An 11,263-nucleotide genomic window follows, 5' to 3' on the forward strand; every position below is an offset into this window, starting at 1 on the left:
GCATGCTCTACGATGTCTTTGGCACAGCCCTAGGCTGCTTGCTCAGAGCCTGGGCTGCCTTCACACCTGTTCTCTGTTCTCTCCAGCTCTGCCAGGCCCATTCCCAGTTGCTCCAGTATATGGAACGATATGGGTAAGACACTGCCTCCTAAGAGGGAAGGGAAATCCTGTTTGGTTTCTGAGAGAAGGCACTAGGGTCTCCATCTCTGGCCCAGGCGCCACGCCCAGTGGGCCAGGGTGCTGTTTACCTTCCTGTTCATGGTGGTGTGTCCCCCACATAGGCCGAGCATGTTCGGGACACAACAGCTGGCTGTGAAGGCCTTGGGCCATGGCCAGCCTTTTTCTCTGGGACCATGTTTGTCACCGTGGCCTACCTTGAAAGACACTAGACAGAAAAGCCTCAGCTTGGGGCACTTGGAAGGGAAGCTGTTGGGGAATACTGCCGCTTGACATCCATTGGTGTCTCCTCAGGAAGCGTCTGAAGGCCAAGAACTTGATGTACATCAAACAGATCCTGTATCTTTTGGAGCAGTTTGTGACTGTGTTAGGAGGTAAGGAGCTCCATGCCCACCCCAGCCCGGGCCTACTAAGCTTGCTACAGTCTATTCCCTGGATGCCAGTCAGGACACCTGGGATTTTTGTGGCCTCAAGAATCGTTTTGGCCATTGATTTAGAAGATTCTTATTTTTCATAGCTTTGTTGAATTGTCTGACTTTAGACAGACATTTTTAGTTTCCTAGTTTATATCCCCCGAGTCCTTTGTATTTTGCCAGACCTTAGTCCCCAGGTAGTAATAATAGCATAGTGTAGTAGAAAGGTGTTACGGTACTTGGAGCGCTCCTGTGAGGAGAGCTGCACGAGCATGCTCACCGTTGTTGACAGATGAGTAAACTAAAGCTCAGAGATGAGACCTGTCTCTGCTCCATGAACCTAGTAGGAGGGACTGGAGGCTTCCGGCTCCAGCTTCCATACTGCTTTGCACAATTCTGTGTCACATACTCTTTACTGTATACACGGCTGTCCGTGTGAAGGCTTTCATAGAAGCCAAAGTTCCAGAAAGCCAGGGGGGCGCTCCGCTGGAGGGATTTTGTCTAATGTGGGTATTCCTCCCTTCCACCTCTGCCTTGCCACTGGCTATCATGCAGCCTGAACAACTGGTGCCCGTGTAAAGTAGGTGGTCCCCTGGCCCTGGCTTCCTTGGAGGGGGCATGAAAAGAATGAGATAACAAGGCTTTGGGCTCCAGTGTAAAAGTGGGTCAGATTTTGAGGCTTCCTAGAGCCTCCTGCCCTCTCGGTGGGTTCTTCGGGCGCCATAAATGGCAAAAATCCTGTTCACAATATGAATGCTCTTTTTTGATGAGTACGTCAGGCAGTGTGTACACACAACAAGTGTTAGAGGACGGGGGGTCGGATTATCCCCATCCTGACCTGTTTGAATTCTGTTTTAGGGAACATTAAGCAAAATCCCAACACACAGAGCCTTTCGCAGACAGGTAAGAGGACTGCCCTCAGAGGCTCTGAGCTGGTCTGAGCATTTCTGAGCTCACCTCTGGGACCATGGTCTTCAGAGCAGGGATTCCAAGGCCCTTTGTTTATCCTTAGGGACGGAGCTGAAGACCATCAATGACTTTCTCTTTCAGAGCCGGATCGACAACATCAACTTGTTCAAGGTAGAGGCTCTCCCCCTTCTGTGTCAGGAGCCCAGTTTCCCTATCTTTACCGCCACCTGAGAGTGGAGCACTGTGTTAGGACTGGAAGGAATAAAAAGCAAATTTCTTCTGTTCTGAAGCAGTCTAGAAGCCTGAGGATCTACAGCATAGATGTTTGTAATTAACCCTTAAACAAAGTGTCAGCAAGAAAAAAAATCTTCAATCCAGGGTTGAAGGGTCCTAGGGATTGTTGAGAAAAGGTGCCTTTCGTTTCCCATGTAAACACAGATAGAAACTCCCAGGTCCTTTGCCTCATTCCATCTTTCTTCCGGCCAGTCTTTGCCCTGGGCCAGAAAGAGCAGGTCAGCTTTGTGAGCACGGCCCTGCTGTTGGGCTGAGGTGGCTGAGGACACAGGCAGGGCCACTCTGTGTGACCCACCTCCATTCTCGGATGCCAGCCTCAGGTGTCCGCTTGCTCCAGGCCTACCGGTCAGGGCACGGCCGCCATCGCTTCACTCACAATTCCAAATTCCTAAAAATACAGAGTACTTGGTGTGTCCAAGGCAGTGCACCAGGTTCCCGGACTCCACAGTAGGAAGGACCATCACCATTCGGAAGCAGAGGAAACCAGGGCTGGGCGAGGTTTCCCCAGGAAGATGCGCACCTGCTGTACACGAGTGAGCTGGTGGGGCCTGGTGTGAGGCAGCGTGAGCCCTGCCCAGCCTGGCGTCTCGGCCCTGCTTGCTTTCCCTCCTGCCTTCCCATTTTTCTTCAAATCAACTCACCCCCAAGCTTACCCATTTTGATCACGGTCACTGCCGTCACCCCACCTGATAGGCTGGTTGAGGCCCATTTGATTCCTCTCTTTTCCCTTTGGGTCCCGCGTGCAAACAGTTGCTGGGCCCCAGAGCTGGAAGGAGCGCCCCAGCTGGTGAGTCCTCACTGGAAGATAGTGCTCTTCTTAGAAATCTTCAAAGGCTTCAGCTCCCTGACTTCCTTTCCAAGCTGCACATGTTGTACACACCAGAGGGCCCCTGAACAAGCCCCAGGCTTTAACCCCTCTGTGCCTTTGCTCATATGCGTCTTTTTAAACTCTTAATCTTTTCAGGGTTCAGCTTAGGTGCTGTCACATTGAAGGAAAGCACAGGGGAACTAACTGTCACCAGAAACCTTTAGAGAGGGTCGGGGCCACACAGGCATTAGTGAGGAGGCTTGCTCTTGTGGGAGAGCACCATGTTGAACGTGGGGGTGGTGGGAGAGGGGTGACCTCAGAAAGGAGGTTGGTCCAGTTGGCCACAGGGAAGGCAGTGACTCACGCTCCCTGGGGTTTTGAAGGCGGTGGTTTTCTTTTTTTCAGCTTACTTGTTGCACGTGCCTGCAGTGATTTGCTTTTGCAGGTGCGGCGCTACTGTGAGAAGAGTATGATCAGCAGAAAGGTACATCTCCCTTCCTGGGTCCGGCCAGGCTGTGCGGCACCCCACCTCCGGCCCTCGCAGTGCCTTGCTCTCCCCTGTCCAAGTCACCTCTCCAAGCTCCAAGTCACCTCTGCTCCCTTACTGCAGGGCTGCTTGCTGGGTGGAGCGGGGGTGCTGAGCTGCCTCGTGGTGGGGGGCAAGAGGCAGGCTGTGTGGGGTGCGGCAGAAGCTCCAGCCTGGGCTCCGGCTGCTGCACTCTCATTCCTCTCTATGCTCTCTCTGCCCGTCACAGCTGTTTGGCTTCACAGAAAGGTACAGCACGGTTCCCGCACCCTCCAGGGAGCAGCCCAGGCTGTCTGGGTTTCAGCACTTCCTGCAGAGCCTGCAGCCCGCGTTGACCGACAGTAAGTCAGGAGGTGGGAGACTGGGCTGCAGGTGGGGGCCAAGGACCTCTGCCCCTCACACGTGGACTCCTTTCCCGCTCATCTGTGGTCCCAAACCCTCTTCCTTCTGTCCCATGCAGCTCCTGTGCCCCATGGGGAGGAGGGAGAGGCCAGGGTACCACGGCCTGCTTCCCCGCTGATGCACATTGAAGGCTTCCTTGCAGCCCTCACCACTGCCAACCAGGACGGCAGGGTCATCCTGAACCGCCAAGGTAATTCAAGGAGGAACCAGCAACAGAGCTGGGAAACCAAAGCATGAAAAGATCCTACTCTGCACCTCCCTGGGTTAGGACAAGGAGACAAGGTGATGAAAACTGGTCTCCCGTGGCCTGGGCAGGGTGGTGGAGGTGTGGTGAGGAGGGATGCGAGGCAGAGGGGCGGGTAGGGAGTGGCAGGCGTCTCACGCCAGGTTATGAGGTGAGCTGTGTGGCCTAGTGGTTACAGGTATGTGAGGTTTGGTTTGAGTCTTGATTCCATCACCTCCAAGCTGTGTGTATCACTCTGAACCTCAGAGTCTTCATGTGGAAAAGGAGCTGGTAGTGCTGCCACCTTGGGCTTGTCCTGGACATTAAGTGGAACCGAATCAAAAGGGAAAGTGGTGTCTCTAGTGGCTCCTTCGTAGACACACTGAGCTCTCCTTTGCCTCAGACTGCCTGCAAACCACCCCCTGCTCCCCCTCTGCAGCTGGCTCTGTCTTCTTTTTCAGGAAGCCTTAGTCAGAGTAGCCTCAAATTCCTGCTCCTGAATCCAGCCGTGCACTTTGCCCAGGTGGTGAAGGAATGCCGGGCAGTGGTCATCGCGGGGGGCACCATGCAGCCGGTAAGGGAACCAGACCCGGGCTCTTGTACCTCTGGTGCAGGGACCGGACAGGGACTGGAACAGGACGAGGACCGGGGAAAGATGTGCTGTCCGGTGGGACTCCAAGCCAGAAAGGGGTCAGCTTGAACAGGCCAAGCAGCGTCCACCAGGTGGCATTGCCGTGCCTCATTGTGTGTCTCATGCTTGGGCCTTTAGCCTGGGGCAGGGGTGGAGTGGGCAGTGGTGGCGGGGGAGGGCACTGCTGCTGATTTGGTGTTTCTGTAGGTTCAGGTACCACACTTCCCAAAGATAGCCGTTCTGGGGTCTGGGGCCCCCATTTTAGTCGCCATAGTGCCATTCCCTCCTTATACTCACCATGCATACAACCTTTTCTTTCTTTTATAAATTTATACACACACACACATGTTAAGGAGAGTAATATGTTTTCATTGTACAAAGCAGAGAGCAGCAAAAGCAGGAAAAATCATAATTCCACCAGCAGAAGATTTATTTTAGTGTACATCATTATACTAGTCTTTGTGTGTATAATTTTTACAAATATACATACGTATTTTAAAAACAAAAATCTGTATCTCTATATGCTGTTGCTGTGATTTGCTTTTTTCACTCAGCTACAAATGTCAGCGACATTTTTCCCTGTCAGCAATATGTATTTATTCCACCACGCTCTGGCTGTACTTTATTCTTTTACATGAATATATTATATCTTATAGAACTCCTCTTCTTTTGTTAGATATTTAGGTGATTTCCGGTCTTTTTCTGTTTGAAGCAACAGAGGGGCAAACAGAACCACATCTGCACAGCGGTTCTGTCCCTAAGGTACACCTGGCACAGGACTTGGCTGGCGGAAGGCTTGCGCCCACGCCGTCAGTCCTTCCTAACCTCAGCCATTAGACTCCCCTGTCGCTTTCTTGGTTTCCAAATTTTCCTTCTTTTGTATAGACTTGTAGGTTTTTGTTCATATGTTAAAATCATCTATAGTTGTTGCTGCTTTTGATGCCCAGGTGTCTCAGACCTGGCCCGTCAGAGCCGCCCACGCTGCCGCTGGTCCTTGTCCAGGCCCCGGTACCCTTGGGGTGCTTTCTTGCCTTCTGGCAGGTTTATGAAATATCCTGGCCACTCTATGACTTCTCTGCCCTGGATCTGGAATTATTCATTTCTCCAAGATACCCTGGTTCCTTTTACTGGGGACTGGTGTTTAAAAGCCAACCTCTGGGTGTTGGGGTGTTTGTTGTAATCCTGGGCTATAAATGCTTTAAGGCCCTCTATAGACAGCCTGGGGAAAATGGCTTACAAAACCATGAGTCCATATTGATAATTCTAAATGAAAATCAGTTATTTCACCTTACCCTGTATCTCTTTTCTCTTGAACTGGACGTTTGGTTTTTCATTACATTGACATAATTACTTATGTGCTCTATCCCACAATATACTTAAAATAGTTTCATATATTACCAGTATTATTCTAATAAACTGCTGATCGAAATTTCATTTCTTTGCATTTATTTTTTGCCCTTAGAGTATATTCTACTAAGGATGTATAGTCACCAAGGATCTGAAGTCACTTGAAGTCAGGCTTTGCTTTGCGTGCTTATGTTGTGAATGTGACAGACAGCCAGGCTTTCTTTGTTACCGTGTGTTTTCAGTTTCAGAGTTTGCTTTTTCATTTTAGACTTAATTATATCTTTAAAATAAGTAGATACCTGTATGGATCAAAAGTCAAAACTGAATGGAAAGATACATTCAGGGGCACCTGGGTGGCTCAGTCGGTTAAGCATCTGACTTTCGGTCAGGTCATGATCTCACAGTCCATGGATTTGAGCCCTGTGTCAGGCTCTGTGCTGACAGCTCAGAGCCTGGAGTCTGCTTCAGATTCTGTGTCTCCTGTCCTCCCCCCGCCCCCATATAAATTAAGAAAAAGTCTCACTTCATCGATTTCCAGCCTATTCCCTATGCCCATATGTAATCTTTTTCTTACTGTTGATCTGTCCTTCTATGGCTTTATTTTATTTTTCTGCAGAAATAAGCAAATATATGTACTTAGTTTTTCCTTTCCTTTGTCCTTCACATCAAAGACCATGTAACCAGTTTTTAGGCACCAGTGTGTGGCAGCGCTCAAGCCATTCAGTAGCCAGCGGTCTGTGTGCCTCTTGCTGGCCGCGGAGCTCTGCACTGGGAGGATGCAGCGTGGCGCTTTCAGCTGGCCCCTCCTGCAGGGGCTCACTGTGCCAGAAGTATCCTTGTGCATGGGTTGGTTTGTGGAGCTATATCCTCAGGAGGGACTCCTACGTAGGGGGCTGCCAGGTTAAATGGTAAAAATACATCTAATTTATTAAATATCGCCATATTCCCCTCCAGCTGGAGCTGCACTGTTCTCTCTCCCACCAGCAGTGTGTGTATGTGTGTGTGTGTGTGTGTGTGTGTGTGTGTGTGTGTGTGCGTGCGCGCGCGTGCCTGTTTCTCCGCAGAGGGTCAGACTTCGGGATTCTCACCAATTCAATAGGTGAAAACCATGGAGCTCTTTAAAAATGCCAATGCATCTATCTTCTCTCCAGAGGTTCTTATTCAGGGGTGTGGGCTGGAGCCTGGCCATGTGTGTTGTGTTTTGAATGCCCACTGGTGATCTTGTTGCATAAGCTGGGGTGAGGTCCACAGTCCCCAGTTTCCCAGATTCCCATCGGTGTTTCCACAGTTTAAATGAGACTGCCAATGAGGGTATCAATTTTTTCCCCCCCTTTTTGTCAATTTGTTATCTGCCTTACCTTTTACCTCTTTTTTTCTGTTCCTATGTACTTGCTGCCTCCTATCCCAGACTTCTCTCTTCCCCGGAGTGCTTCTCTGTCCCCTACCTGCCAAGGCCCCTGCCTGCTTGCCCAGGCCTGCAGGGAGGTCAGGGAGCCTTGCTGTTGTGGTCTGCAGGTGTCTGACTTTCGGGAGCAGCTGCTGGCACGTGCTGGGGCGGAAGCTGAGCGAGTGGTGGAGTTTTCCTGTGGTGAGGACCCATGGCTGGGGTGGGATGGGCCACGCGCCACACTCCGGCCCCTTGTCACAGTTGAGGAAGCCTCGAGGTGGGAGCTCCTCCCTTTGCCAGCTCTCCAGCAGGCTACCCCGTGTTTTTGCACCATGTCCTGCCGCCCACGTGGGGGAGGTCTGAGGCCTGCCCACCCAGGCTGTGGAAGCAGGGTGGGTGGCCTAGTGTTGGAACTGCTCTTCTGATGTGGAAGACGGGGTTGCGGAGTGCTCCTTCTGGACCCTGCCATGTGGAACAGCCCCTCCTCGGTCTCTGCAGGTCACGTGATCCCTCCAGACAACATCTTGCCCCTTGTCATCTGTAGCGGGCCCTCTAGCCAGGAGCTGGAGTTCACATACCAGAAGCGAGAGCTGCCTCAGATGGTTCGTACCAGCCCACCTGCCTTACCACGGCCTCTGCCGGGGCAGGAGAGCGGCGCCTGGGGTGGCGGGCGCTCTGGCCAGTGCCAGTATCCAGGTCACCACACAGTGGTGGTGTCCATCTCAATGTTTACTGGGGAAAGTCTGAGCCTCCCCCTCCTCTCACCCCCTAGGCTGTTAAATAAGTGTTCTTAAACCTCAAGGCGTTCCTTCAGGATGAAACTGATGAGGAAGCTGTTCATTTCCTCTGGTTCTCTTGCCATTGGGTTGTATCAGTCCCCGCTTGGGCAGGGATGCGGTATCTGGAGCCTGTCACTAGAGGCTCCCTGGGATTTGCAGTGGTGCAGTGGGCACTGGGAGTTGGAGCAGGGAGGACTCGGGACACCAGCAGCGGGGCTAGTCCCTGGCATGCCAGCCTTGCGATGTGTGTGGTACGTGCCGCCATTCCCCAGGAGCATCAGCTGGGTGTGTGTGTGGTGGTGGGGGGTAGCACCTTCCTGTCTGTTGCTTCCTGCCCGGGGGGCGTCGGGGCCCCACTTCTCTTCCCCAACCGCAGTCAGCCTTGGATCTCTGTATGTGGTTCTGAGTCCCAAGGTTAGGAAGCATTGTTTGGACAGGACTCCAGGGAGGGCTCTGTCTTCTTTCCTTAGATGGAGGAGACAGGTCGCATTCTCTGTAATCTTTGCAATGTGGTCCCTGGAGGGGTGGTCTGTTTCTTCCCCTCCTATGAGTACCAACGCCAAGTCCATGCCCACTGGGATAAGAGCGGTTTGCTGGCCCGCCTGGCTCTCAGGAAAAAGGTGAGTGACTCCTCAGCTGGGACTCCCGCTTGTGCGGTCAGTGGCACCCAGGGTTCCTGCCTGGATTTCTCACGTGTGTCAGACCAGATGGTTAGGCTCGCATGTGGGCTTCTGCTAGTTCCTTACCCCCACAACTTCTGACAGGTCGTCACCTCCCACAGGATTTCCCTCTAGCCCCTTACTCGGTGGGGTTCTCTGGTTCCCAGTCAGGAAAACATAGGGCCGAGAGCAGACCTGGGGACCCATGCCTTCTGAAACCTTTGCCTGGGAGACATTGTCTGTTTTCCTTCAGATATTTCAGGAACCCAAGAGAGCGAACCAGGTGGAGCAGGTGCTGCTGGAGTATTCCAGGTGCATTAAGGTAGGAGCGGTGTAACTGAGGCCTGGGGTCCAGAGAGCACCTGGCACTGGCAGCTGCAGATAGTTTGCGTGGCCTCCAGGCTCTGCTCCCCAGCGTGGGCTGCTGTCTCCCCAGTGCTATGGCCAGGCGGGAGGCACGGTGACAGGTGCTCTGCTCCTCTCCGTGGTTGGAGGAAAGATGAGTGAAGGCATTAACTTCTCTGACAACCTTGGCCGGTAAGTTGTGGTCTCTCAGCTCCTGGGCTCTGACGCCGACCACCCCTCACTCCAAACAGTAGGGACCCTGCCTGCAAGCCAAAGCCATCTGAGTCTGCACCCCGGCTAACTGCTCAGGTCACTCAGCTGTGTGGGGAAGTGCTTCGGCCCTTTGCTTCCAGGAGGAAATTAAGCTGATCATTGTACTGGGACTCAATTCACAGGGCCTGCACTGGGTCTCTTAGCTGAGAAAACGTACCATAGGTAGAGGTACAGGGTAGGGAGGGAGAAGCAGAGTCAGTGAGCACAGCTTGCGGGTGCTGAAGGGGTGCTGGATATAGCAGCTGAGGACATGTGGGCGAGGACTGGGTCGTTCATCGTGGCTCTTGAAGATGTGATGAGGGCCTGACCACCCACGCGCCATGGGCTCACGTTCCTTCTGCGCTAGGTGTGTGGTTATGGTAGGCATGCCCTACCCCAACATCAAGTCTCCAGAGCTGCAAGAGAAGATGGCCTACCTGGATCAGACTCTTGTGAGTACCTCCAGGGTGGCAAAGGATGTGAGGAGACGGCTGGGGGGAACGTTCTGTCACCTCTAGAGCTGTGGTACCAGGGCCGTGCAGCTGTGACTTCCCCACTGCCCCCTGATGGGTGCCATTGTTTCCTGCTTGCTCCTGGGGCTGGGATGTACCTCCTTACCCTTTTGAGCTTCTGTGTGATCTCCTCTGTTATATCAGCTGCTAGCATTGTGCCCATGAAGCCTACTGTTCTCGCTCCAAAGCCTGGCAGTATAATTTTCTCAGAACACTAAGCAGGAGGCAAGAAAATACTGATAGGTCATCTCCTCTACCCTTCCCAGCCCAGAATCCCAGGTCAGCCCCCACCAGGGAAGGCTTTGGTGGAGAATCTTTGTATGAAGGCTGTCAACCAATCTATAGGTAGGCCTGGGCCCGTCTCTGCAGATATTGGTGACGGATGGTGGGAGGATGAGGTGACAGGAAAGAGGGATTTTACTTCTCTCTGGGGTTGGGGGGACACAGTAGAAAGGCACTGTGGCAGAAGCTGGTTTAACTAAGAGCGCCAACCTCTGTTCCCATCTAGGCAGGGCCATCAGGCACCAGAAGGATTTTGCCAGCATAGTGCTCCTGGATCAGCGGTATGCCCGCCCACCTATCCTGGCAAAGCTGCCAGCCTGGATCCGAGACCGTGTAGAGGTCAAAGCCACCTTTGGCCCTGCCTTTGCTGCTTTGAGGAAGGTCAGTCCTGCCTTACCCTGCCCACCGAGAGCCTCCCCACCCCTGAGATCTAGTGTCTCACTGCCTACACCTGTTTCCCCAGTTTCATCGTGAGAGGTCTGTCTCCTCCTGATGGACGGCCCACCACCGCCTGGGTGCCAGGCTCTTCCTTCACCTGCCCACCTGAAGTGTTGACCTTGGGCCTGCTCTCTAGGGAGCCAGCCTCAGAAGGTGATACCCAGGTGGAGACCAGACCAGTCCCTTTTTGGAATCAATGGGTTGCCAGGACTGGGCACAGGTAGAAAAGCCAGTAGGAGAAAAACTGAGTTGATCCTGAAGAAACTGGGTCCTGGCCATCCTTGGGCCCACCCTGGAGCAGCTGTTCCCCTCCCTGGAATTGGATGTTGCCCATTCAGCGTGGCCCGAAGTCAAGTGCCCTGTGCCACTGCAGTATTTCTGGCCTTGTGGTCTCTCGGTCTTCTCAGAGGCAGGCCCTTCTGCCTTTCCCTCTTCTGGCTACAGTTAGCTGTTCTAGAACTTCACCCTCTCTTCAAAACTCAGAATGTTCCCTATTTCCGGCCTCCTGGTGCCCCTAGGGCTCCTTGTGCACCCCTCAACTCTTCTTTATGTTATTAAGAATTGGGAAGGGGTTCCTGGGAGGCTCAGTTGGTTAAGCATCTGACATTGGCTCAGGTCATGATCTCGTGGTCCATGAATTCGAGCCCTGTGTCAGGCTCTGTGCTGACAGCTCATACCCTGGAGCCTGTTTGTGTCTCCCTCTCACTGCCCTTCCCCTGCTTGTACTCTTTTCTCTCAAAAAAATTTTTTTAAAGCAAAACTGGGAAGAGAATCTCAGCTGGCTCCCCAACCTGCTGGCCTTTACTGAGGGGGGGTGGGGGGCGGGCGTTTTGTTTTTAAACCACGGTGCTGGTCCCTAACCTCTTCCACAGCATTTCT

The 11,263-nt window shown here is 52.9% G+C and overlaps 1 protein-coding gene across 1 annotated transcript in view; it reads left to right on the forward strand.

Moving 5' to 3' along the window:
* DDX11 (DEAD/H-box helicase 11) overlaps positions 1–11,024 on the forward strand; it is a 35,506-nt gene extending 24,482 nt beyond the window's left edge. Inside the window, exons 13-29 of the mRNA XM_029954859.1 lie at positions 87–133; positions 472–551; positions 1,449–1,493; positions 1,603–1,670; positions 3,047–3,085; positions 3,357–3,468; positions 3,588–3,719; positions 4,214–4,326; positions 7,246–7,318; positions 7,616–7,719; positions 8,367–8,516; positions 8,809–8,877; positions 8,992–9,092; positions 9,520–9,604; positions 9,931–10,009; positions 10,173–10,327; positions 10,410–11,024. Of these exons, the coding sequence (XP_029810719.1) occupies positions 87–133; positions 472–551; positions 1,449–1,493; positions 1,603–1,670; positions 3,047–3,085; positions 3,357–3,468; positions 3,588–3,719; positions 4,214–4,326; positions 7,246–7,318; positions 7,616–7,719; positions 8,367–8,516; positions 8,809–8,877; positions 8,992–9,092; positions 9,520–9,604; positions 9,931–10,009; positions 10,173–10,327; positions 10,410–10,439 (1,482 nt within the window). The 3' untranslated portion in view covers positions 10,440–11,024. The remainder of the gene's footprint in view (positions 1–86; positions 134–471; positions 552–1,448; positions 1,494–1,602; positions 1,671–3,046; positions 3,086–3,356; positions 3,469–3,587; positions 3,720–4,213; positions 4,327–7,245; positions 7,319–7,615; positions 7,720–8,366; positions 8,517–8,808; positions 8,878–8,991; positions 9,093–9,519; positions 9,605–9,930; positions 10,010–10,172; positions 10,328–10,409) is intronic.
* The last annotated feature ends 239 nt before the right edge of the window (positions 11,025–11,263 follow it).

The sequence above is a fragment of the Suricata suricatta genome, chromosome 10, assembly GCF_006229205.1.
Source record: "Suricata suricatta isolate VVHF042 chromosome 10, meerkat_22Aug2017_6uvM2_HiC, whole genome shotgun sequence".
NCBI lineage: Eukaryota > Metazoa > Chordata > Mammalia > Carnivora > Herpestidae > Suricata > Suricata suricatta.